Source organism: Xiphophorus maculatus, chromosome 1 (assembly GCF_002775205.1).
Source record: "Xiphophorus maculatus strain JP 163 A chromosome 1, X_maculatus-5.0-male, whole genome shotgun sequence".
NCBI lineage: Eukaryota > Metazoa > Chordata > Actinopteri > Cyprinodontiformes > Poeciliidae > Xiphophorus > Xiphophorus maculatus.
This window is the reverse complement of record NC_036443.1, coordinates 7,030,997-7,058,371: the sequence shown is the minus strand read 5'-3', so window position 1 is coordinate 7,058,371 and position 27,375 is coordinate 7,030,997. Positions and strand designations below refer to the sequence as shown.

Below are 27,375 nucleotides of genomic sequence, written 5' to 3'. Positions count from 1 at the left end.
AGTAGGTAGTTAAATCAAACTAAACTTCTTATTTTGGGCCAGAGTTAGCAAAATTATTTCTATTTGCTAGTGGTGCACCAATTTATCAGCTAGTCGATTAAGGCCAGTCCCTTAATTTTGGGGATTGGCCAATACTCGCATGTGAAGCCCACCAAGTCCTTTTGGCTATATTTAGCAGCATTTCAGACAAAAAAAAAAAAAATGTTACCGGCCAAAATCGGAATCGGCCTGACCTGCCGATTCCGATTTTGGCCGGTAAAATTTTTAATTAAAATTTCGAATTACCAATCTGTAATTGGTAATTCGATCTTTAATCTGTAATTAAAGATCAGTAATTGGCCAGAAAACTGCAGTCGGTGCACTCCTACGATTTGCTAAATGCCACAATAATAGAATGTCAGATTTATTAATGTCTCCAAATCAGTTTTACAGAATGATTGCTTGGTTTATATTCCTCCTAAATATTGAGCAAGCCATAACAAGACAGATTTTCAGGATAATAGTGATGACATTTTTCTAGTGGGTTGCATTTCTTGGACCACTCCATGCAGTTATGCAACAGTTGTCTCTGATCAGCAGGATGTCTACCAGTCTTTATAGACATTGATTGCTGAAAGGACTTCTTAAAGCATATTTGTCTTGTGTCTCTTGACTTCCTGGTTGTTGATTTTACTAATTTGGTTTAAGAAAAACTTGTAAAATTGTTTGGGAAATTTTAGTTGACAAAATCTACTGGTAAAGTAGGAAAAGCTAAAAGGCTGAAACTGAAAATGTACTGAAAAAAACCCCAAAAAACTTTGCTTCATAAAGATGCTAGATCATTAGCCATCTTAAACTTCGAACACGCAGACAAAGCTATACATAAAAATAGCTTTTATTTTTTTCAGGTAAACATTGCGTTGTTGTCCAGGGAGGGGATGCCGTTTAGAAAATCCAACGTGGTTAAAGCTCAGGTGAGTCCAGAGTTTGGCCAGGTGAGCGCTAGCTGAAGGAGATGACTGTGCTGTTTGTGGGGGACAGGGTTTCATCGAGTGGCGGCCATGATGCCGAGTCAGACAGCAGAGCCTTCAGACGTTTGTACTGCTTCTTGGATGGACGCCTCCCTCGCAGCAACCGGAGGCAGTTCAAAACGCCCACATCTATCAGCAGCTGGAGGAGAAGAAAAAAAACATTCATCCGGATTAAAACGTTGAGGTTTTTAGGATTTTTTTTTTTATGGTCTTGGGACAGCCAGGTTTTTGTTTTTTGTTTTCTCGTGGGTTTTGCCAAGCATGAACAATGCACGACATGTTATAATCTTATGCAAAGGCTGGTAAAAAGTCCAGAATAAAAAATAAAACTTTCAAAGTCCTTGAGAAAAACCTAAAACCTACAAGCTTATATGTAAAACATGACCAGAACTTTCTTCAGTTTTTCCATTCAGCTTCTTAAAAGCCTTTCTGATTAGTTTCTGTTTTGCTTTTTCATCCAATTTTGGATGAATATCAATTGTTTCACCAAGACACCCGCATGTCCAAGGTTACTGACGGACTTCCCTGTAACATGGTGTTCACGTAATGCTGAGAGTTTTCAAAAAATATTTCTGCGGACTGATAGCTTTCTGCAATAAAATCAAAAGATGCAAATATGCTGTCAAGAAACTGGGACATCTCAATGTTAGCTTTGTCTTACTAGACCAAAAAGTACTTGGTGTGTTTTTGCAGTGTAGAGTGTTGACTTACCTCTACCACAAAACACACCAAGAGGTTGAGAGCTGCCATGGCAACGAGCAGCATCTTAAAGTTCATGTCGTTGAAGTCGTACAGTTTGAATATTCTCCTGAAGAAAGGACCCGGATACAACACCAGAAAGGTCACCACGGCAAAGTGGATCAGCAGCAGGCAGAGGAAGATCACTGGAAGGAAGAGCGGTGAGAAAGAACAGCAAGGTTAAAGAAGTCTAAACCATTAACTTCCTCATTCCTGAACTTCTTTGCTGACTCACCATTATGATAGAGAGGTTTCTTATGAGGAAAGCTCTTGGTGACTATCACTGCCATGATGATGTACTGGTAAGCCGATAAGGCAAACACGGACGTGTTCTCCATGTTGGGCAGGTTTTCTGCTCCAAATACTGTTGAATTTAGCGGAATATACCTAAAAAAAAAAAAAACAACAACACAATATTCATAAAACAAACTGAATCAAATGTTGACTTCTTGGAAATGTGTAAATATTGTCCTCAATGAAAAAACAAAACATATTTTAATTGGTAACAATGGCTAACCATTCTTGCGTGGTGGTGATGAAGAATGCAGCCAGCTGGCCCAGAACGACGGTGCAGGTGTGAATGAAGAGGCTGCCAAACACGGGCAGGGCCAGCAGGCTGGCTGGGGGTCTGCAGGGATGCAGCTCCTCACTGGGACCTCCCCTCCCCATCACGATGGCCAGCAGGGTCACCAGGAACAAATCACAGAACAGGAACTGCAGGTCAGCCATGGTTGTCTTCACCTGCAGGCAAAAGGCGACGCATTTGTTGAATTGTAACATAATGTCATTTGAAAATCTGAGACTGATCACATCTAGGATTGCCCAGGGCTTAATTCTCGAGCTATATCTAATCTTATATTTACCCTGTTTTTTTTTTGTTTGTTTGTTTTTATTTATTAGGCTCTAGTGACCTTCATTCAGCAGTAAATAGACAGGAAAAAAGGGGGAAAAGAGAAAGGGAAGAAATGCCCCGAGACCAGGAATTGAACCCAGAACATCTGTGATGAGGACTACAACCTCTGAACATGCTGCCGAGTCAAATATTAAAAATATTTGATGAATGACGGAAAAATACGGTTGGCCTCACACAAGGCCAACCGTATTTTTCCGTCATTCATCAAATATTTTCTGCTTTTGTTTAATTGAATGTTTTACTAGTATATGAATGATGCTAAACAAATAAACTGTATCGAGTAGAATGAACATTTTAAAGTAAGCAATGCTTTTGAAATTTGTAGAAATATGAAGATGAAATCTTGTGATTTCAGGAAATGAACGTTATGCAAATACACACAGAGCCACAAACAGGGACAACATTAGAGAACATGTGCATAAAAAAAATTATTTTGTTCATTAAACTATGAAAGGCAATAGTAAAGAAAATTCTGTTACGCCAAGAAAAATATGAGACCTGGATCAAAGTTTTCACTGAAATTACAAGAAGAAACAGATTTCATGCTGAAAAAGTGGAGTTTCTTCGTTGCAACTCACTGTGTTCAGGATGAGGACAGAGCAGAACTGGATGAGGCTGTAAAGCGCCATGTACCTGAAGAGACTGAAGGACGTAACAAGAGAACATCTGCCCTCTCTGCAAAATAAATAACATGAAAATGATTCATCTTCTACTGCCGCCACACACGAAGGGTTAGTTCAATCTTAAAGAGCTCATCCTCCGTTTCTCATCTGACTCCTTCCTTTAGATCCGCCCTGATCCTCACCTGATCAGCAGTGGGACACAGCTGATGTTTTCCGTCTTTGAGGTGAACGGCGATGCGACCGACGCCTCGGCCTCGGACAGGGAAACCCCGACGTCGGCAGCTCTCAGGGCCCCGCAGTCGTTGGCCCCGTCCCCGCACATGCCCACTCGATAGCTGCCGGAAAATTCATTATGAGACATACATGATGATACACTGCCACTACGTCTCTGTCTAAGTTTAAACCAGCTTCAGCTGAGCTTCATCTGACATTTTTCCATTTTAATCGGATTTTTCCCTTTTATTACTCGTATTTTATTGTACGTGTTCAAACGAAAGCCTGGACTTACTTCAGTTTCTGCAGCTCCTTCACCAGCTGGGTTTTCTGGTCGGGAGCCATGCGCGCAAATACAGTTGCTTTCATCAACACCTGCAAAAGCGGGGAGTCAATGTCCTCCCTGGATTAAGGAGTTCTATTGTTGGGAGAGCTTTCTGCACGCATTATAAAGTTTAGATTACCTTCGGAAGATATTCAGGGAAGTGGTCGCAGAGGGCGGCGAAGGACTTCCCGTTTATGGCGAAATGATAGTCGACACCAGCCTGGTACAGACCCTGGAGGGTTAATGGTGAAAAGGCAGTTTGCATAATTTCGTGTTATTGTGTGTACCAACGATCATGCATGAGGTTCTGACTCGAGGATTGATTAAAAATCAGAGCCCTACACATGAAATATGGTATCACCGAATTGCTGAATGTTAAAGACTTGCCTGATTAATGTGGTTTGTGGGGCTTTGGGCAGCAGCAGCAGCAGCAGCAGCAGTCCCACCATCTTCTACGCTGAACCTCAAACTGGGCACCGATTCAGCAGAGTGGGGGGTTGCGATGACAAAAATCACCTTCTCGTCAGGTCTCACCATCCTGCAGTTCTTTGCCACATTCACTGCTGTTAGAATATTGTCCCCTGTGTGATAAAGAGCAGAAACGCCAGGATAAAATAATCCAATTCTAAAATGCAGCGTTGCATCATTCATACCGCTTTTTCAGATATGATTTTTTGGTGATACAACCACAAACTGACATATTATATACAAGGACTTAATGTGAGACCGACACAAGGCATTGCAAAATTAGTCGAAGAGAAGGAGAACCAAACATGAATCTGTTTTGATCCATTTCAGTCTGCTCCATCAGTGAAGTGCACAGACGGGCAGAGCAGAGAGAGAGGTGATAGAGAGGCGGTTGCATTGCATGAAGCAGTAACATTGAAGCGGTCAGTTAAAGGTAAAAGGTCATTTTATTTATATTGCACATTTTCAGCGACAAGGCAATACAAAGTGCTTTACAGGATTTAAAAGGAAATACAAACAAAATAACAAACCAAAAGAAAGAGCAAAAGAAGAAAAAGCTAATAATGTTGATCCAAAGTATATAAACTAGATACTCCTATTCAGGGTTGGTAGATGAGTCTAAGTATTCTCTGGACTTTCTAAGTGTGCTCTAAATTTGTAAAAGTAATGAGTACTCTACAGTTTCTAAGTAATAATAAGAACTAAATGTTCCTGCTCTGGAAGATTTTGTTCCTGGATTCTAAGTTCGTTCTAAGTCCTTTTTTGGGTTGCGATAATATCAGTCTCTCTGCATCTAAATAGTGAGTACTCTACTGTTTCTAAAATGTAAGCTAAAGAGTGACTAATAAACTAGAGTCTCTAGATTCCAAGTTTGTTCTAATTCCTTTTCTGGATTAAAAGTGAGTACTCCACCGTTTCTAACAAAATAAAATAAAAAAAAGAGGAACGGACACATTTCCTAATTGTGTCCACATTAGGAGAGGACACAATGTTGCACATGGCAACATTGAGACAAAACGAAGGGCAAAACAAAGACATGAGTGAAGTGACATCACAGGGCCATGAAACCACGTTGCTCAGCCTCCCGGCAGAAGCCCGACAAGATGTTGTTATCGGGGAATGTCCTTGGGAGCGCTCAGCTCCACAGCTGCATGGATAACAGGAGGGGTGAGGTGGGAAGGAGCGTTATGTTTACATATCTTCAAGGAGATTGGAAATATGCAGCCCTTCCAAGGCAACACAGGGAAAGCCAATTCAGATACAGAATGTCTTAGGTCATGTAGATTATAAATTTCAATCTTCCCTAAAGTCTCACCGATACATCTCAGTTCCCAGTCATCCAAATTAGTTTGGTCGCTCCACTGAGCCGAAACTAGCAACTTCTCCAGGATCCATTCCATCCCGTTAGTGAGTTTTGAGTCCTCAGCTGGGCTGCAAGTCACGTCAAGACTCACATCCAGCGAGTGTCTCTGTCCACACCAACAGTCTGAGTGTTCACTAGTTCGGCCAAGCCCGTCACAAATTTGTCAACAAGCCAGGAATCCACAAGCTCCAGACAGCAGAAATCCTGTTATCATGAATAAATCCAGGGTGTGTCCTGCTGGGTGCGTCCCCGCAGGACAAGAGGGCCCTCCTGTGCCCAGTCTTCTCGTCGAGAAAATTTGATCAATTACATTGAGAGGCCGGTTGACCAGAACCATAATTTGTAGATTTGGAGGGTGTGCAAAGAAAGGCTCCAAAAATATAGAAAAAGACATGACAAAAACAGAGCAAGCAGGGCAGGCATGGGCAGAGAGGGAGTTACTTCTAGGTTAGTTTTTGGCTTATTTCAAGAGAACTAAGATATTTGCACTAGACTGACCAAGAATACTTGGCATGACTTTGTGTTTTTACAGTGCTATCATTGCTTTGTGTTCGTCTCTCACATAAAATCTCAACTACATTGACATTTTTGGTTGTACCAGTCCAAAATCTGAAAAATTTAAAGGGGTATGAATACTTTTGTATGGCAGTACTTAAGAGCAATGAAACACATTCTCAGTTAAAAACAAGGAACTCTAAGGAGTAGGAAGGCTGTGAACACATCCTCACCAGTGATCATAACACTGCGAACGTGAGCGAGTGTCAGGGTGTCGATGACCTCTGCACTCTCTGGCTTCACCAGGTTCTTCATCATCAACAAGCCCAGGAACTGCATTTCTGTCTCCACTGCCTCCCTGCAGACCAACACAAAGCTGCCTTCAGATATAGAACAACTTAACTGAATCCGAAAAATAGATTTTGCTCTTCTCACCGTTCAATGTTCAATAAGTCAGAGTTGACATCTACTGGTTTACAGGCGAGTGCCAGAACCCTGAGGCCTTCACTGGAGACGTTACGCAGCGTGCCAGAGAACTGAACTGGAACTGGAAAAGACAAAATCATCCCGTTTTCGTCTTCAGTTCATTAGAAAAGCGGCAGAAGCTGACCGATGCGTGTCGACTGGAAGGCCGAACCTGTATCAGGGCGACAGAGGCTAGCCACCATCTCTGGGGAACCTTTGAGGAAAGCCAGAGCAGAGCGTCCCCCATGGGCCACCGCCACCACACTCATCCTCTGCAAGGCCGAGGAGAAGGGAAACCTCTTGACGATGGCAACCGCCTCACTGGAGTACTGATGGCAGAACAGGAAACGAGAAAATAACGCATGGCTACTTAAAAATCCCCCTTAAAACATTATTAATATTATTTCATGATGAACCTTCTTGCTTTTATTTGCAGTTCGTGTTGACTTTGTATGCTCCTACAGTGAAAAGGAGGCTTGAAACAGTTCACATTAATCAAATAAATTACTTGATTACACCATATAAACATTATTCCAACCTCCAATGAAACCTAAAAAATATCTCCATTGTAGTGTACAAAGCCAAAGCCAATAAACAAAACTAGAACATGACGATTCCTAATGGATGCCTAGATGTCAGTGGAAATAGGAGAAAACAAGAACGGTTCTTGTCTGACTGCTTTGTGCCAAGTGGAAAGTTTGGTGGAGGGGGAGTTATGGCGTGGGAAAGGAACTTTCACTGGAGCTTCTTGCAGTGATGCTTCAGGACACCGAGACATTTGGGACAATTCCATTCTCCAAACTTTGTGGGAACAGTTTGGAGCTAACTCCTTCCTCTTCCAACATGGCCGTGGACAAATGCACAAAGCAAGGTCCATAAAGACATGGATGGCAGAGTGTGGTGTGGACAGAGTCCTGACCTCAACCCTAGAGAACACCTTTGGGATGAATTAGAGTGGAGACTGAGAGTCAGGCTTCTCATCCAACATCAGTATGTGACCTCAACAAATGTCCTTCTGGAAGAATGGTCAAAAATCCCCATAAACACTCCTAAACCTTGTGGACAGTCTTCACAGAAGAGTTGAAGCTGTTCCAGCTGCAAAGGGAGGAACAACGTCATACTGAACCCTGTGGACTAGAAATGAGACGTCACTTAGGCTCATATGTGAGTCAAGGCAGGTGGGCAAATACTTTTGGCAATATAGTGTGGCTTCCTCCACGTAGAACCACACTGAGCTCTCTTCTGAACGTGTTAGAGATACTTCAGACCAAACTATAAAGCTTGTTGGTTGCTAACAGCCTGTAGTAAATAAATGACAACAATTTATTGAAGTTACTTCCACATTTCCAGCAAAGATATTAACCTCAGAGTCCTAGCTAACTTGGAGGAAGTCATCAGGGTGTCCTGATGCAGACGTCAGGGAGTCCTCTCACCTCACCCACTGAGTTTGAAGAATAAAATTGATAGCTTAGAATGATTCATGATGTGCTTCAGTACAGGCACATGAAATAACTTATTAAGACATGAAATAATTATATCTAGTTTTCAAAATGAAATCATTTAACTGAGACAGATGTAATTAATTCTATATTTAATCAATTCTTACTGTATGACATTTAAAGAATAAATTTGGTACTCTTCACTCTTCATAGAGCAAGAAGGGGAAGACAATATAACTGAAACAGACTAAGACTTTTCAACATAACAGAGAAAAAAAATAGGATAGGAAATAAATAGTCATTCCTCCCCACTGATTTTTTTATTAGATGTTTCTATAATTATGTAACCCATGTTGACATTATGCTTCCTGCTTTTAGCTTTTATTGATGCCGATCCTTGAGGCGACGAAGCCAGACGATAATTACCACAGTTCCTGAACGCCACAGAGATCCTGCTGTTACCGGACTGGGTGTGTTGTCAGAAATAAACACTATCTAGTTTATTTTAGAGTTGAGAAGCTGGTTCAATAAATTTCACACATGACTTGTTATGAGAGCAAACAGTGATGTGACTCTGAGCCACATCTGTGTGGTTTGTATAAATCATTAACATGTAGCTGCAGTTGAATGAGAAAGTCTCTCTTGCACAAACGAGATACAAATAAACGTGAACATTTTAAGAATAAAATTGGTTATTTTGACAACATTATGGAGACACTTACTGTTCCCTGAGCTTGAGGCCTTTGAGTTGGAGGACTCATCACAGCCAAAACTTTGTGACCTCCAAATGTAGAGTGAGCAGCGTCTCCGTCTCCCTCTGGCTCTTGGAGAGTCTGAGGATTAAGGAAAACAAAAATACTGGCTTTCACACTGATGCATTTATTTATTTATTTTTTCAAATTTAGAGTTTTAACTTTAACTTTATTGCAAAACTGTGCAGTTTGTATATCAAGCACTTTCAATGAATTGATACCGAAATCAAGCACTTCAGCTTCTAGGCACCACAAATCTGGAACAAACGTCCAGAAAACTGCAATACTGCTGAAACACTGGGTTTCTTAAAATCAAAGCCAAGACCCCCACCTGTTCAGAGATAACTTTGATTTTAGGTAAATGAAGCACTGATCAACATATCTGATATGTATTTTCTTGATGATGGCATTTCACAAAATAAAAAGTGTATTGCTTGTTTCATAATTAGTTACTGTACTATGATTTTAGAATGTAAAGCATTCCAAACCTTGAAAACACCTCATTGAAATTCAAGCATTACCAATGATTTCAACCCTGAATAAAGATCATAAGGTGTACAGTATCATACCCAGCCAGTAGACTCCACCATTTTGAGCTCCAAGGGGTCTCCAAGGGGCTCACCCTGCAGTAGAGTAACCGTGTGACAGCAGGCCAGTGCAGCCCTCATGTCCCCTGGTGGTAGTAGTGTGGGGTCAGGGACCAGTTCTGAGAAGCCAGCAGGTCCACTTTCCAACACCCCCCACACATCCAGACCCTCCTCTGTCAGCGTTCCAGTCTGCGGAAAACAGACTTACTCCAAGTAAGCCATCGGCAATAGTTTACTCCCCATAAACGACCAGGTATTAGCTTCCAGCCTCACCTTATCGAAGCAGAACACAGACACCTTGCCGCAGATGTTGATTCGTGGAGGGCTGATGCAGAAGATGCCCCGCTTCTTGAGCCTGCTCTGGGCGTAAATAGTTCCCGTGGTGATTGCGGCAGGCAGGGCGGGAGGCACCGCGATGGTCACAACATCCAGGCTTCTGATGATTAACTGCAGCCAGGTGATCTGGACACACACCCAGCAGTGTTAGCCCTCCACACATTCACTGCCAGGCCAGAAAACACACGGAGCACTTACATTGGTTCTGAAGAGGATCACAAAAATGTAAATAGTACCGATGAAAGCTGAAGAAAACGTAGGGAAAGATTAGAAAAATGGAAACAGAGTTAGTGAGTTAGTGAAGTCCTGGCTATGGCTTACCAATCACAGCGAGAATGAGCAGGAACTTCATGGCATCTTGGTAGAAGCGGAAGTTGATAGGCTGAGGGTATAAAATGGAGCTGACCAGGTTACCCTTGGCTGTGAAAAACCCTGCAGCAGAAACACAAAGAGCAGAACTGGTCTGATTTGGAAAGCAATGACAAAAAAAAGTTGCTTTTTTTTAGGTTAATGCAACATCTGTAACTTTGGTGCCAAACAATAAGTGATGCATATATGCATTTTTAATAAAATGATGCATGTTGACAGCACAACATCTACGTCTGCATCCTCTTGAACAGATAATTCAGGATTTCTGTAACCGATGTTCAGTTAAAAGATTTTAATCATATAATATCAGAGCATCATTGCTTGGAGCAGTCACCAATCAGACAGCTCAGTAGACTAGGTTCCAATATATTTGTTATATTTTCAGTTGCTGTGGTTCGCTTTCACACTGCACTGTCAAAAGAACCAAACCCTTTGAACAACCTGGTTTTTTGCCTTTGAGCAACAGGTGATGGGGTTCCCGTAGCCGTTTCCACTGAAGGAAATTACACAAAACGTCTGAAGATGAAAATGAGCAGAACTTCGTTCTCTGCAAAAATGTACGGTAAATAAAAATGGAGTGGTGCCAATGTTAGGATTATAGGATTTCTCTTTTGTCTTTGGCCAAAGACCACAAGCCATTTCTCCTGCTAGCGGTAGACTCGAACGTTTGTGTTGGTTGCATTTACCCAGAATGGCCTACTTTGGTCCACTTCCTGTTTCTGGAGCAGTCTCTGGTCCACCTGCATCCACATTTGCATTTGAACCGCACCAGAGTTCACTTCAACCAAAGTGAAACCTAGTGGAAGTCTGGTTTGGTCTTGGTCTTTTTAACGCTAGCTATCAGCTTCAGGCTCAAGAGCCAACTGCTCTGGATCCATAAGAAACTAAAGTTGTCAAGAAATTAAGCTGGAACCTTGTGAGGTTCTTAATAGAACCTGTGAGAACCTGTGAGAAATTTTGAAGTGAGGTTCTTAATAGAACCTCACTTCAAAATTTCTGAACTATCCCTTTAATTTTCTATCTACAGGCCCCCTACCAACCGGTGCTTGTGACCACAGCAACAGCGCCGCTTCCTCCTGGCCGTCCCCCTTTAGCCTGAATGATGTGGGTGCCGCAGAAAACAGTGTGTCTGCGCTCAGTCTCTGAGCTGTAGGTCCTGTCTGCAGCTGGGAGGGGGGTTTTCAGCACTGGAACACTTTCCCCTGAAAACAACAATGTTTTACAGACAATTTAAGCACAGGAAAAAACTAAAAAGACAAAGGTAACCTAGCAACCCATAGAAACTCGTATACCAAGTGGACTTGGAGACAGTAACTCAATAAGGTACCCTTACATACCAAAGTCATCATCTATCAGACACCTTTATTAAAGTAAAAACAATACATCTAGTAGGTTTTCGTGACTCTGGTTACCTGTGAGCATGCTCTCGTTGACCAGACACTCCCCGGCCAGCAGGGCGGCGTCACAGGGCAGCACCAGGCCTTCCTGAGGGATGATCAGACAGTCGCCAGGGACCAGCTCCTCAGAGCTCACACAGTCTTCCTCTGAGAGAACAGAAAACCACAGTGTTGATGTTATTAATTAAGCCATGAGGGGAAACAAGCATCTAAGGGACAATTGTGGCCCTTTTATGCTATTATTATAAGGTTTTATTGTGTGGAAACAATGTTGCTCATCAGAAAACCTAAAAGTGCAGTGACAGTAATAAAAAAAAGTTGATCTTGACCCTCCGGTAAAACTTGTGAAGCCAGTTTTGCTTAAATTTGCAGACCTATAATAGGGTCTGCAAATCTAACTATCTATGCATAGTTAGCATAGGTTTATGCTAACTATGCATAAATCCTAGGGATTAACGCTCCCTTTCATTGGCCTCCATTTGCTTCTTTTTTTGCTTCTTATTCTTTGTGAGAATTTTTTATTTGAGACCCAAGCATGAATCCATAAAACTTTTCACAAAGCCTTTGATTCATAAACTGATATATTTTAGTTTACGAGTCACATTATAAGCAGGCACAGCTTTGCTGTATTCCACAAAAACATCATGCATCCATTTTCTAAAGGAAGTAAGTCATATGGGAAAACACAGGACTTGCCTCCCGAGTCTCTGCGTATTGTGACATTTGTAATGAACCGAGCCATGTTGCGAAGAGTTATACTTTGCTGTGGAGCAAGAAAAAAAAAATGAAAGTTGTATTTAGAAATCAGATTAAAACATCCAATTGAATGAATGTTTCCCACTGAAGGCTCACCTTTCGAATTTCATACAGTGAGATACTGATGGAGATGACTGAGATAATAAATATGCATAAGGCATAGTAATAATACTTATCAATGCTCCACAGGGTGATGCTGAACACCTGAAATATGTAAAAAGGGTTGAGGACCTGCAGGATCAAAAACAGAGAAAAGAAATTAGATTTTGAAATATTGACTAAAAAGTTAAGTTTATCTGAAAAACAATTTTCTTCAGTGCAGAGAAAACCATTTTTGGTGTTTTAGCTTTACATGGACTGGACTTCCAGCTGCAGAGTCAATACAGTTTGTTTCTCTGTTCTGTCATCCTTATTGTTTAAAGTCATTTTAATGTTTATATACACACACTGCTGATCATAATATACAATTTCATTCAATACTATTGTGCAAGTGTTGCCAGACCATTGTATTTGTACTTAATATTATACTATAAGAAGTTGATACTGGCCAATGATTGATTTTTACTGATGTACCCACTAACTATAAAGCAATACAACATTTAATCCCAACAAGAGGAAGTGAGAACACCACCTGCTGCAGCTTTGCTTTCAAGCATTGGTATCAATTTTTGTACCAGATTGTATTTACTGAAAGTAGCTCAAGATTGTTACGTAGCATCGTCAGGGCCGGCCCAAGCCTCCATGGGGCCCTTAGCGAAATTTGGTTTTGGGGCCCTTTATTTCTGCTAACAACGTGGATTGCTGCAATCAACAGTCAGACGATTAGATCATTTGCACGCCTGCAATAAACTTATTGCATCTCTGACAGTGCTGTTTACATTATATCCCATACCCATATACCCATATATTCTATAGGATATATTTATCGGCCAGCCATTTTCCTTAAATTTGGGGGACTGATAATCGGCCAACACTTACATGTGAAGCCGATCTTATTCCCCAATCTTATCTACCTCAGTAAAGGTTTAAAAACCACCCACTGTCCTCTTCTGCTCTGCAGTGAGACGTTTGACTGACAGACCAGCCCGCCAGGTCATGTCTATATGTTTGCACTTAAACGTACACACAGCAAAGAAAGTTGCTGTTAGCTACTTTCTTGCTATATTTAGCAATATTTCAGACAAAAAAAAAATTGATGTTGGCCAAAATCAAAATCGGCAGGTCAGGCTTTTTAAGGATTGGTAATCTGCGATCAGTCAGTTCCATAAGAAAAAACCTACATAGCTCCAACAAAATATAAGACCTTTGATTAATTATTTGAGGTCAACTTCATTTTTATTTAATGGATTTAAGACATTTTAAGGCCTTATTTTTAGATTCATGGATTCAAGACTTAAATTACTAAAGTTGCTGGCTGTAAATACATTACTAAAGTTTGTAGTATTTTTTCCCCCATTTAGAAATTATGCTCATGTGTGTAAAATTGATTGTGATTTCATTCTCCCAACTCACTTCCTCAAACAGTAGCCTCACATAAGACTTTACAGGCACATCAATAAGGTTGGCCCCAAACATGCTTCTCCTGAAAGAAAACACACAAATAAAATCAATCAGAAATTCCTCCCGAGTTTAAAACATCTCCAACTGAGCATCTCGTTCTACCTCCAGCTCTGCTCTTGAGGACTCAACCCGTTTTGGAAGCCATACAAGCCTTTGCAAGTCCAGTCCTCATTGAGGACACTGAAGACAGGAGACAAAATGTTTTACAAAGGAGAAAACCTCCTGTTCAAAATATTCTTCCTAAAGTAGAAATGCACGTGTTTAGGTTTTATCTCTTTTCTGGTTTACTTAAATACAGTAAAACCATCAAACATGCTGTAGAGAGGCAGTGAGAATATATGGTACTTTTGTGTATATAACACTTGCAGTAGTGTTCAGAAAACTCTTTATATGATTGAGCAGTTTTCATTTTCAATACCTAACACGACAGAAAGCTCCCTTCCTGTCCAACCAGACGTAACGAAGCCCTTCATACAAGTAGTAGCGCAGCAGTGTTTTCTGAAACGCACCAAAAGCCACTGTAAGACCTGGGCATAACCTTAATCTGGACATCGTTTCATAAAAAATAAAATAGAATAATAACAACAAAGATCACCTCCTCTCTGTGAAGCTGAACCGTATCTCTCCAGTCCTCGTCGAGCTGCCCCAGCAGATCCAAACTGGAGGGAACAACTGAATCAGCAGAGTTCTGCATGTTTCCTTACTGTCCTTTCAGCAGAAAGTTGAAAGATGGAGAAACACACAGAAACTTACCTGCCCGCCTCCATCTCCTCCGTGAGCACCTCCACAACATGCTGCTGGCCAAAACTGTCCTGACGGAAAATAGCACATAAATAAATCAGCATTTTATTATTTTTTTGAGCAAATCTGGCAGACATAACTTCTTCATTTAGTATGAAAATGATCAGGTTAACCGACAGCATCAGGAAACTCGAATAGGTGTGACGTCAGAGTACAAATTGTACAAAAGTATTCATACTTCTTGATTTTTCTCGGGTTTATTTCTCATTTTTACAACCACAAACTCCAGTGAATCTTATTGATATTTTATGTGACGTTTGTGTGCGTTTGTGCATATGTCAAAAGAAGGAGGAAAAAGAGAGAAAAGGAGAGGTGGGGCAAAAGGTTAAAAGGGACAAAGGGAGATAAGAATAGAGGAGGGAGAGAAGGATAAAGAGAATACAAGAAAACACAAGGGGATGCTTTCCAACCACAACACAAGTCTGTGGTTGGAAAATGGAAAAAATTCAACCAGAATGAATACATTTGAATCTCTACACAACAGCTACAGCATTGGCTTAAATTGCACACATTGCATTCATTTCCTCACTCTTAACAGCAGAACATCTGCCAAAGCCAGAGGGCAGGATCGGCAGCGTGCGAGGACGGCGAGCCGGGGCCGCCAGTGAAAGACAATCAGAAGGAGACCCAAGGTCAGCAGGGCCACCAGACGACACAACCACACCCGCCAGCGCACCCACTTATACCCCTGCAAGTCCTGAGGGAGAAGAGTCAGAGTCGATTCACGAGCACATGATCGAGTTCATTCACAGGCGTTAATGATTAAACTTCTTGTTAAAATGATCCAAAAACAACATCACAAGACAAGACAGAGAGACATATTTTACGAAGGCCAGAATTAAATCCAGATCTGCAACAATGTCAACTAACAGTGGCGATTCGCTTTTAGCTGTTCTTTTTAAGTTGCAAGATCAAAAATAAAAATGATACAAATCAGAACAACCTGGCAGTGCCTGGTTCAGCTGGTTATAATAAAAATAAGTGCAAAAGAAAATATTTTAAAAATCTAATCTGTCAAGGTTAGTTTAGCAGAAATGAAGAAGTTTATCTTACCATGTGTGAGTCTGGTGGATAGGATGAAGGGAGTCCGCTCTGCGGATCCACAACGCTACCTGTGGGACAGGACATGATGAAACTTCCATCATAGCACGTACAAGTTAGCAGTATACCAAAACAGGTTTGAGTATTTTATTACTGATTAATCTATCAGATGATTCATTTATTATTTGGATTTTTAAAAAATTGGCACATTCTGCAGATTTGACATGCTATATTAGAAATACTTTAAAAGATGCAAACAAATAATTAAATTGCTTTTTTGAAATAGGAAAGCAAACATTGTATTGCATAGAATGCAATATCAAAATAGCTTTAGTGTACACTTGACTATTTGTAGCAAACGATGCATCTGCAGCTCAAAAAGTACTTTGAAGATCAACAAGTGAAGCTCAGCCCTTTCTGCTGGACTTAATTAACCAATCAATAATTTGATAGCAGAAGGTACTTGATAGGATTTTTCTGTATAACTTCTCTAACTTTTATTTATTTATTTTGCTTCTATAGATCTGATTTCTTTTCCATTTTTGTCCCATTTCCTTTGTCCTATAGAAGTGAATATGAGAGATGAGGTGTCCTATACCAAATGGCAACAATCCTGCTTTACAGCTGTCATCTTTGTCTAAATAGAGTCGCTTGTGTTAATCTGGAATCTTCTCACAAAGTCAAGAAGAAATCCCCTAATTATCCAATACAGAACATGGGTGTGTAAGCCTGGGAGGTTTGTTACAGGACAGAAATGAACATACACTATGAAGTAGGTTTAGGGAACAAAATAATATCCTAACCTTTATTATTAGTTATAAACTGTGTGTAGCAAGAAGGTAGGTATTTTTACTGAGAAACCTAGTAGAGTTGTGGCTATTTATGTTGAATTCTCATAAATCATAAACTCTACCAATCTAGTTTTGTCTTTAAAGTTAAAGTTAGTACAGTCTAACTTTAGAAAATACTTAAGCTAGTTTTGGAAGCTACACCTGTAATGAATTACTGCATTTGGAAATGATGTGAGTACTTTGGTAACTTTTGGACCCTCCCATTACATTAAGAGATTAAGTACAGATCAAGGGGCATGGTTAAGAGATTTCTTTGTTTGTCAAATATCCATTGACGACGGGAAACATTTTTTTTAAAACTAACTTTTGACCGTTTTGAACTCGTGAGATTGGATTAAGTTAATTTATGTTTACAACTAAGTTGTAAGAAATTATCTGTTGTTATTTTGTCTAGATTTTGTGCCACAAGAAATGTGGAAAACACAGTAAACATACAGCAGACCAGATAGGACCAAAACTGAACTTTGTAGTCTTCATGCAAAGAATGAGAAAACTAACAATGAACATCTGTCAGCTTCTGAACAAACACAAGGACATGACATGGTTACTTTTTATTTGTGTTTGACTGACTTAGTCAGTGTTGTAATTTGTTGTCCCATTAGAACATATCTGAATGTGTAGTCGTCAAGAAACAGTTCAAAGCAATGATTGTCAAAAAATATGAAGAGCAGCCATGGTCGGATCCCCGGCTACAATGATTGTTGTGGCCCCAACCTCAGTATGTCCCAGCAGCTGGTGAACCAGTTTTTTCACTGTCAACGTCAAACTCATTTCAGAGTTCATACGACTCGGAGCGTACCGACTGTCTGAGAAAGCTGGGATATATGATCTGAACCCTGAATCTTACTGGAAAAGCACAAAGGCAGCACAAAGCACCAGTACTGAAATGTAATATTGCTTATTAAAAGGCATCTGATGGTTCTCCGTTTACACCAGCTGGCATTTTTATGGGATCAGTTCCTTCTTTTCTGCAACATCCTGAGGGCTAAAAGTTTGACCTTTTCCAACTGGTGTCACATTCTGACGGCAAGATTTACAACAGAGACATACTGTAGCTGCATACAGAAGTGCCACCCTTTTACAAATAACTTCCCCAACACAATATAACTTATATAAACACCACCATCTTCTCTTCTGATAATTCTTTGTAAACCTAAAAGATGGTTGTGTATTAAATCCCAGCAGATCAACAGTTTCTGAAACCCTCACACTATCCCATCTGGCACCAATGCTACGCTCAAAGTCACCTAAATCCCTTCCCTTTGCCTTTTTGATGCTCCGTTTAAACTTCAGCAAGCTATTTCACCACCGAGTTGCTGACATGGGATTGTCTGATTCACTACTTGCGTTAAAAAGCAGGTGCCCAATAAACTGGCCAATGAGTGTGTGATTGATACGCAATAAAATAAGTCCCCTTTACTTTATTATTATCAATTGAAGTCAGACATGCTAAATTGGCTATTGAAGATGTTTAATCTTTTATTTGAATGAGTTGACATAAAAAACGCCGATTTAAACAGACCTTAAACAGAGAGCGGGGTCGCCGTGAACTTTCCCGGGGTCAGTAAACGCACCGCAGAGACAAATCCCTACTTTCGGGATACAAACAACCTCTAAAACTAAAAAAAGAGACGATGAGGCTGCTTAAAGTACACAGCTTCCCTAAAAACGCTTACTGACGCAATGCTTCATTAGGAAGTAATAAGCACGAGACGCCATAAATTGAAATTAACAAATATGTTTGTTTGACCGGATGCTTACTTCCGCCTCAAAGTATTGATAATTTAAAAAAAAAATACCGAAACAACCTCCTTTAGGAAGGGAAAGAAACAACTTACCATCAAAACGAGACTAAAGCAGACTCTTCCTCTTCTGAAAGCTACGAAAATGTTCGAGAGGCTGAAGCTGAAAAAGTTCACCGCTCAGCTGCGCTGCAGTTCCTGGCTTTAGCGCTGAAACGCACTTGTTCAACCGGCTTGGGAGCAAATATCTGGCGCCTGCCTTTTCCCCGATAAAAGAACCAAAGGAAATCACGGTGGACGGTATGCCGTACATAATAACGAGATTTTTTTTTAAATGCATTCATTTTTTTTCACTTTTTGTCATAATCTCAATAGAAACTACACGTCACTAGAAGGTGTTGAGACAATAGAGTAATATACAGTTTTATAACTGTTTAATTGTAATTTCTATTCCATCAAAAACATCGCAGTCCTTCGTCATCACAGCCAAAAGTCAACACCTATAAATTAAATATATTGAATACCGAGTTATTATTAAGAAAGAGTTGGTGTAAAGGTCGCACTATACCTCAAAAATGCCTCTGTCTTGTTCCTCAACTCCTCTTATGTTCGGCGCGGGAAAACACGCACACAGCCAAAATAAATTTTTTTTAAAAAAGGCCAAAAATGGGTCTGAGTTATCTATTGCATGCAAATACCAGAAATTATCTCAAAGTTGATCAAGGCTGAGTTTTTGAGCAAAAAGGAAAAGGAAAAATTATCACGTTCTCTCAGCCTCAGCAAAGAAATTTGCGATCCCGATTTGCAGAGTTATCAGTCACGCATAGTAGACTGACATAACGAGAATCACAATACACAACGTTTTAACCCCACCTGCCCCCCACAGATAAATCAATAGCCCAAATTCAGAGATCCAGCCACATCTGAAGGGACAAAGGTTCTAAATGTGACTTTATATGGCTTATACTGTTCAGTGAGGTGACGGCAAACACAGATTTTCAGTTTCCTTCTTAAACAAGATCATCATTACCACAGACTGAACTTTCAGCAGTTTCAAAAAAGGGAAATATACCTTAGCAAACGATGAGACAGACACAAGACAGTCATCTGAGCTGAGAAAGCAAAAAAAACAACAACAAAAAAAAACACTTTGGGTTAGCTTTAACTAGGCTGATTTTAAATTCTGATTTCTCCATTTACACATTGGTGGCGAGCACAGAAACAAAGACTTTTGATATGTGGAGAAAAAATAGGTTCTAATTTTTAAAACCTTGAAACTGAGCAACTAGGTCGTAGTAGAAGAAACTGCTTGACGAGTTGGTGCAATTTGGTAATAGTTTGGTCTTTAATACATCCTACTTTTATTTTTTAAATGATAAAAAAATATATTTTTTAAGATGGAAAATAAGTAGAATATTAAACAATACTTTGAATTATATAAGTGGTTGAAGTGTATTTAGGGGCTGTCTATAATATGCCTCTGTGAGTTGTATAAGCAAAGACTGTAAGGCAGACATGAAACTACAGCATATAACTTTTATTAAAAATATATATTTTTTAACATATTTGTTCAAACTCGTCACTACGTTGTGATTATATGACAGATAATCTGTGAAAAGACGGATCTCCTCCACCTCCTTTTTGAGCTACTGTTGCCATCTGGAGTAATACGCCGCTACCAACCAGAAACAACCAATCAGAGCCAGGAGGAGGCTCTGATTGGTTGTTAATCAACCTCATGTACTCCCTGCTAAATATGCTAATGGCAAAGAAACAACTTGCCATTCCAGGAAAACCGTTTATCCACCATCATTGGTGGTCACGCTAACTAGCCTGAGCATTCACAACAGACTCTGTTAGGTGTAGCGTAGCACTGACCAAGGGGCGGAGAGGAGCAGGGCCACATAGAGTGGTGACTGACAGCTCTAAGACCCGCCCACTGACTCTGATTGTTTCTAAGAAGGCAGTGGAGACTGATTGTCAAACATAGTGACAGTTTCAACAAATATGCAAAAGAATTGTTTGTTTTTTTTATAAAGGTTACATACTGAAACTTTAAATAAGTAAACATATTTATTAAGCAATCCAAATGTACAGATTCAGCAAGTCCAAAAGACCGGTCGACGAAACTAAGCCAATAAAAGTTCCCTGTTGATCTCTGCACAGCGTCCATTTTAAAAGGGCTCCCAGCACCACATGTGCAGGCATCCTCCAACATGTGCATCTTACAAAATTATCGCACGCTTATTTTCCACGTCAGATCCCGACACCATCTCCTCGTGCGCTTAAATTCATACATTCATTGTTTGTCCAGACTCTGTGTCGTCGACCTTTTTTTTTTTAGAATGATGTCAAAGCACACCAAAGTCCTCTGTGAGGACAGACTCTACACTGTCAACACAGACACAAAATGCCTCCCCAGTTGGTACAAACTGGAAACATCCCAAAGCGGAAGGAAACCTTTTCTACCCAAAAAGGTCAATCTCAAAATCACCAAAACCACAAATGGAGCAAAAAGTGGGTTCAGCTTGATGCAGCAATAAGAAGTGAATGAAGCTTATTTTAGGTTATTTTCCATTTCTAATCTGACCACTAGATGTCACTATTTGTTACACACTGAACCTTTAAGTCACTCTGTGCACCTTTGGCCTGGTGAATAAAATTCCTGTGAGCAATGATGCTGTAATTGTTTACAGTCACATAAATACACATCTTACACCTCTTTGTTTTTCACACTATCTGTCTATTGATGACCCCAGCAAAACGCTCTTATTTACGTTATACTGTTAGTTCTACAAAGAAATTACAGCAAATGGATTTGTTTTGAATAGGTTTACAGCTCGTGTTGCACATGAAGTCCCTAATGAAAGCCAGAGATACATTAGAAGTATACTTCATGAAGTAAACATAAAGTATACTTTACATACCATTCATATGGAGGTCCATATGAATGATATGTTAGTGCTGAATTACACAATATTTACTCAATATAACCATATTTCTGTTTGTAGTGGTAGTCAAAAGGTTTAAATCCAGAGACACTCAAGGATATTAAAAATTAAGTATTGGTGATATTTTCCTTACTAATGTTCTTATAAGCAATTTATAATTAAAGTATCAGCAAAGTCTGTAGATCATTTTAGCTTTATTATTGCGCAGTGTAAACAAGCAAGGTAGATAAATCTTTTACTTTACTGAACGAAAACTCTTTTTTGTTGTTGTTTACTTGCTTTATGTTTGTTTGTTTGTTTTCCTTCTTAAATCAGAAAAAGCTGACAGCAGATAAGTTGATAGTCGTTGTTAACACACTCGAGTAGCAGCAGCCCAGGCTGACTGAGGCTAGCGGCTAGCAGTCACATTGTATCAGCTCCTCTGTGGCAGAAACAGCTAAATATCAGACAGAAACATTTACCCTGCTGGTACATCCTGTGGTCACGGTCAGAACCTCTACATGCTTCCTGAAAACCACAAACTGTCCTCTAACGGGAACGGCTGCTCCGTTTCGAAACGTGCGTCTGAAGACGCAGTTTGCGCTCTCCTACGGCAAGCCGAATCACCCAAAAGACACAAACACGCGTAACCAATCAACGAGCCGATACAGGAAGACTGGTCATTTTAACATACCTGTCAAATCTCCCGTTTTGGCCGGGAAACCACCTCATTCTGCCCCTCTGTCCCGGGGAGCACGTCCCACCCCTCTGACGGTAATCACCGCCCGCTTTTACGGTACACCTGCACTCCGTGTCCCCCCTATGGAGTCAAATCATTTTACGCACACACAAATCTTTTTGACCCTATTTTCACTCCATACACCCCCATCACCCCATACTTGACAGGTATGCATTTTAATTACAGCTAATTTAGAGATACGTTTGTCTCTCTTCTACAAAAAAGAAATGTTTTTATTATTTCTTTGAAATATATTTATTTCAAAGTAGCAAGAACATATTATTTTAATAAATAAAAGTTTAGACAACTGTTCAGACCCTTCCGTAATTCTGATACTCCTAAATACATTTCAGTGCAACTCATTTCCGCCAGGAAGTCGCCTAATTTCAAAAATATGTTTTAAATAACAAAAAAGTAAGCAGTACCATTTGTGCAAACTGGCTCAATGTTGCTAGTTACAGATGCATATCACCTTGTTTTTTATTTCTCCTCTCAAACATATCAAATTTATAATATGATCATCCATTTGGATGAGAAAATTCCACCTCACTGTATCTTTCATGATATAATTTATTGCAGCTTAGGTTGGAACAACATTTGATTAAAATGTCTTTTCTGACCAGATCAATGCAAAACAGCATTAGGAGCTCCAAGAATCTTTACTGAATACATTATTTACAATTACCAGATTAAATACACCAACGTGCAAAGCTCCTGTTTTCTGTTTACACACAATTAACAAAGCTGTGGTCCATAATGTTGACGCACACAATATATATTTGATGACCAGCTGTTAACTTTTACAGTTTTATTTCCCTTTAACATTCACACTCACACAAATCCACCCATACAACAATCAAAGTCTTGAAAAGTGCTAATGTAGCAGAAGGTTTGAGGTCGGTTCTCCTCCTCCTCCCTGTCCAGACGTTATTCTAGAATTGTTGTTTATGAAGCTGCAGCTTCCCTCTCCTTGTAAGTCGCCATCATTTTCTTGATTTCCGCTATGGCCTTTCCTGGGTTGAGACCCTGTTGAAAGGAATGGAACAATGAGACAAAGAAACTCATAATTATGCGACAAAATGTGTTTGTTAATTGCTTTGGGTACCTTGGGACAAGTCCTGGTACAGTTCATGATGGTGTGACAGCGGTACAGGGAGAAAGGGTCCTGAAGTTTAGACAAACGTTCCTCTGTGAATTCATCACGGGAGTCTATCATCCACCGGTACGCCTGTGGAAAAAACAACACAGCGTGTTTAAGAGATTAAGAATTCAGAGTATTAATGATTCCCTTTAGAGGTCTCTAGTTTCATCTCTCCGTGTATTCTTAAGTTACTGTGATGCATCAAAAAGCTGACTGTTCTCAATTACCAATTTAAATGTGTAGGAGTAAGAAAACCTAAAAGGAAGACAAAATACTAAGGAAGCCACACAGTTGCATGCCAAAGCAACAACTAATAGCTCTTGGAAAGTCAGCAGCCAGACCACTGAGGTAAGTGTGGATGTTGCTTGTGAGCATAAAGTTTCTCAGGTACAGCATGCATGTTTTTTTTTTACCGAGGTTTTTAATGTATGTGGTCTCTCACTACAAACATGTACTTATGGTGATTATGGGTCACATCATTACATGAAATTCATAACTAGTCCCCTTAAATGTTCCTCCTCTATGTTTAGCCATAAAACGCGGCGCTTTTTTTTTTTTCAGTGTCTGATCCAAATGCAGGAAATCGTTCGCCCGCAGGTACAATCTCACTGTCCTGGAGGAATGACTGTGTACATCTTCATCAGTACAGTCAAATTCAAGCAGCAGATTTTTGCTATGACCAGGAAATCTCTCTGTGGATTCAAGCCACAGACTTTGCTAAGACTACTTTCTCCTTGAGTAGGCTTTGTAAGTTTGGAGATTTGTACATGTTTTCATCATGTGCACTTATCAACCTTTGACATGGAAATGAATACTACCATCATGAGGTGAAACTTTAAACAAATCTGAGAAGTAAAAACAGGAAAAAGTTATATTGCCTCAATAAAAGAAAACATATAAAACTGATAGATCAAAATTATTTCCCACTTTTTGTTCTGTGTCTTTAACTGAAAATAATCCCACTTCTATGTTCATGACAAGAATTACCATTGTAATCGATACAGAGCTGCAACTAACAATTATTCTAGTAATCGATTATTCCATCAATTATTCTGACGATTAATCTGATAAAAAAAAAAAAAACGGCACAGTCTGAAGATTTTTCATCTTCATAGAATGACATTTTTTTATTTTTCAACCTTTTTAATACAATATTAGAAATACATAAAACACTGGAAATAAATAATTGCATTTCCTTTTGTAAATAAGAAAATAAACATTTTGTAAAATGCATTGCCAAAGCATTCCTTTGATAAATGTGAACCGAGTGAAGCTAAGACTATACCACTTGAAGAGTTTTGTCCAAAACATATTTACAAAGCAAACTGGGTGGGATTTTTTACCCCTCCAGGGGGTATTTTTGTGGGCTCTAGTGTCCCTTATATGACAGTGGGCTGACAGGAAACGGGGAAGGAGAGGGGGGTAGACATGCAGCAAATGTCGTCGGGTCCGGGAGTCGAACCCGCAACGGCCGCGTCGAGGACTCAAGGCCTCCTAATACGGGTCACGCTAACCACTACGCCACCACGGCACGCCCAGTTTTTTTTATCTTAGATGCAAAATGTATATATTTTTGTACAGCTTTGGCTCAGTTATTGCTCTCAATATGTCATTTTTTTCACCTGCATACTCCAGTTAACAATAATTGATTGCTAAATTTGTTGACGATTGTTTCAATAATTGACTAATCACGATTAATCAGATTAATCATGATTAATCCATTCCAGCCCAATAACAACTTTTGCATGACAGCAATATGAATCTCATGTCTGACCTGCATGAGGACAGCCGGCCCCAGGTATTTGTCTCCGTTCCACCAGTAACTCGGACAGCTGGTGCTGCAGCAGGCACAGAGGATGCACTCGTACAAGCCGTCCTGTTGAGGCAAACAGCAGTCAGACACAATCTTTCTCTGCCTTTGTGGTCTTTACTTCTGGACAACTTGGCCACTTAAACAAGGATGTGAAAACCAATATCGCGATTGCTGTGGAAGTATTTGAGGTCTGATTACTTACCAGTTTCTGCCTGTCCTCCACTGACTGGAAATACTGCTTCTTCCCCTCCTGACTCTCATCCTTCTTCTTCAGGTATGGCTCAATGGATTTGTACTGTGCGTAGAAGTTGCTCATATCCTGGTGGGGATAGAAATAGAAGATCAGATTTAGAGAGATTGTCTGATGTTCCTGAAATGTACAAAAAAAAAACTTTTGAAAAAAGTCAAAGCACCGCACTCACCGGCACCAGATCTTTGACGACGTACATGTGGGGCAATGGGTAGATTTTAGTGGGTTTGCTGGTGTTTGTATCAATTTTGTTAAGGCACGCCAGTGTGTTGCCTCCGTTTATATTCATGGCACACGAGCCACAGATACCTGAGAAAGTTGGTACACAATAAGTCTGCCAGAAAGTCCGTCAGATGACTTACTTTTCTTTTTTTCGAAGTTTAAAATGGCTGGCACTGTAATGTGCAAATTGACGCCAGCTAGAATTGATTTACCACCTTCACGGCAGGAACGTCTGAATGTAAGCGTGGGATCAAGTTCATTCTTGATCTTGATTAGGGCATCCAGAACCATTGGACCGCAACTGCATTAAGAACAACGTTAGACGCAACATTCCCACTGACATGCAATGCAGATACAGCAGCGTTGTTTTTCATTGATCCAGTTGTGACTTACGTGTTCAGATCTATTTCATACGTCTGCATTCGGGGTTTGTCGCCAGGGGTGTCTGGATCCCAGCGGTACACCTGGAACTTCTTGATCCTGGGCTCAGGAGCCGGCACAGCAGCGGTCTGAGCGTGACGCACCATCTGACTCACAGAAACAAATCAACAGTTACAGTGGGTATCAACTAAATAATAGTTTTCACAACAACAAATTTGTTGTAAAAAGATGCCCTAAAAACTTTAAAGTAAAATTCACCTTTCATTAAAGTAGTAAAATCTCACACATTTATTTAAGTCAGTGCCACCTTTTTTAAGTTGATCAGGGTTTTTAGGAACTTCTAATTAATAAGCTAAGACTTTATGTTTCTCTGGGATAAAAATATGATAATATGATACGGCACAGCTGTGATGGACTGGCGACCTGTCCAAGGTGTACCTCGCCTCTCACCCACTGAGAACTGGCGATAGGAACCAGCATCCCTCGCAACCCCACTAGGGATAAGCTTGTATGAAAGTCTTTTTCTGTTGATAAATTTCACCTACAGTAATAATAAAATAAAATAAAAAGACAATCATTTATTAACATGAATTTTCCCCATGAGTTCAATATCTGTACAGAACTTAAAGGTTGGATTTCTCAAAAGGTTTGAAGGGTGTTGCATAGGAGCAGAACTCAACGGCCACTTTCTTGTTTTCTCACATTCATAAATGACTGAGTCCCTCTCTCTAAAACGTACTAGAACTATAATATGCATCATGTTGAAAAGTTACTCAAGGTAGAAATAAGTTGGAAATTTATGTCCATGTTAACTGCGACAGTTGAAGGGAAACTATTTCAGCGAATCATTAAAAAAAAGTGCCAAAAAATGATCAGAAGTTTCATAATTTGTAGTGTTTTGGATGTTTCTATTATTTAATTAAATTACAAAGTATGACGTCTCCCCCTAGTGGCAGCTTGGGTGAGCTGACGAGGAAGAGTTACATCACAGCTGTCCTATTATTACCTAACTGACTCCTTCAGGACAATTGAACGTAAACGTAATAATAAAAGCTAAAGTGTTTTTTGATTCCTTTCCACAAGCAGGCTAATATTTTTGTACCTTAAACCCATCTTTGAACACGTATTAAACAACAACTTCAAAGAGAAGAGGAAACAACCAACAAGTCAGTTCAAGTACGATTACTGACAAAAAGGTGCAGATAACTATAAAACGGTGAAATTTTTCAATACAGTTATTATATTTACTAATAATCCATTATGATCATTTATTTATAAAATGTAAGCATATGTAGTCCGAAAGTGTTGTGACAACTGTTTTAAATTAGTGAGAGTTTTAGTACTTTTTTTTTTTTTTTTGCTTAGCGCAGGCTAAACAGTGAATGAACGCACGAAAGCTCTCAATTTCTCAGAGAAGATGCAGTTATATGAGCTCTAACCCACAGACTCAAATAAAAACTGTTCCGTACTCACCACCATCATACCAGAATTCCTAAAGGCCAGAATATTTCGGCTCAAACAAACGACAGACATGGTTCCTAGTTGTGTTGATAATAAATAACTTCAAGTATCTGTGTATGACAGTTATTACTGCTCTGTAATTGTCTTCAGAGTCAGTGAAAGCAGCCTGAATCTGAACTGTTGCGCTGAAGCCG

General features: G+C 39.9%; 2 protein-coding genes across 6 annotated transcripts; both read right to left on the bottom strand.

Moving 5' to 3' along the window:
* Positions 1 to 856: 856 nt before the first annotated feature.
* Positions 857 to 21,793, bottom strand: atp13a2 (ATPase 13A2). Of its 5 annotated transcripts, none has more exons than XM_023337066.1 (29): positions 21,657 to 21,793; positions 15,664 to 15,722; positions 15,140 to 15,307; positions 14,563 to 14,621; positions 14,405 to 14,468; positions 14,228 to 14,307; positions 13,912 to 13,989; positions 13,762 to 13,831; positions 12,346 to 12,480; positions 12,190 to 12,256; positions 11,509 to 11,640; positions 11,137 to 11,298; positions 10,049 to 10,159; positions 9,926 to 9,972; positions 9,665 to 9,853; positions 9,374 to 9,580; positions 8,775 to 8,885; positions 6,786 to 6,942; positions 6,584 to 6,695; positions 6,382 to 6,506; positions 4,210 to 4,403; positions 3,962 to 4,054; positions 3,793 to 3,872; positions 3,467 to 3,619; positions 3,240 to 3,336; positions 2,266 to 2,489; positions 1,984 to 2,135; positions 1,722 to 1,894; positions 857 to 1,149 (listed from the first exon to the last, which is right to left on the bottom strand). In XM_023337066.1, exons 1-29 carry the CDS (start codon positions 21,667 to 21,669, stop codon positions 982 to 984), a joined length of 3,480 nt encoding a protein of 1,159 aa, XP_023192834.1. In that variant the 5' UTR covers positions 21,670 to 21,793; the 3' UTR covers positions 857 to 981. The 5 variants fall into 5 exon arrangements, with proteins under 5 accessions (XP_023192834.1, XP_023192857.1, XP_023192843.1 ...); XM_023337089.1 differs by lacking the exon at positions 21,657 to 21,793 and adding an exon at positions 18,813 to 18,834; XM_023337075.1 differs by lacking the exon at positions 21,657 to 21,793 and adding an exon at positions 18,341 to 18,464.
* Positions 21,794 to 22,465: 672 nt separating this feature from the next.
* On the bottom strand, positions 22,466 to 27,375 carry LOC102237188 (succinate dehydrogenase [ubiquinone] iron-sulfur subunit, mitochondrial-like). The gene is made up of 8 exons (XM_005805765.3): positions 27,194 to 27,375; positions 25,733 to 25,866; positions 25,555 to 25,640; positions 25,290 to 25,426; positions 25,070 to 25,186; positions 24,829 to 24,930; positions 23,019 to 23,141; positions 22,466 to 22,939 (listed from the first exon to the last, which is right to left on the bottom strand). Exons 1-8 carry the CDS (start codon positions 27,251 to 27,253, stop codon positions 22,859 to 22,861), a joined length of 840 nt encoding a protein of 279 aa, XP_005805822.1. The 5' UTR covers positions 27,254 to 27,375; the 3' UTR covers positions 22,466 to 22,858.

Excerpts from the sequence above, each read along its gene's own strand:
- atp13a2 (XM_023337066.1), bottom strand. Across the intron at positions 13,990-14,227 it reads GGAGCTTTCTGTCGTGTTAG|TGTCCTCAATGAGGACTGGA; the intron begins GTATTGAAAATG and ends TCCTGTCTTCAG. Across the intron at positions 8,886-9,373 it reads TGGTGGAGTCTACTGGCTGG|ACTCTCCAAGAGCCAGAGGG; the intron begins GTATGATACTGT and ends CTTAATCCTCAG.
- LOC102237188 (XM_005805765.3), bottom strand. The coding sequence starts at position 27,253 with ATGTCTGTCGTTTGTTTGAGCCGAAATATTCTGGCCTTTAGGAATTCT. Across the intron at positions 24,931-25,069 it reads TGGAGGACAGGCAGAAACTG|GACGGCTTGTACGAGTGCAT; the intron begins GTAAGTAATCAG and ends TTGCCTCAACAG. Across the intron at positions 22,940-23,018 it reads GTACCAGGACTTGTCCCAAG|GGTCTCAACCCAGGAAAGGC; the intron begins GTACCCAAAGCA and ends TCCTTTCAACAG.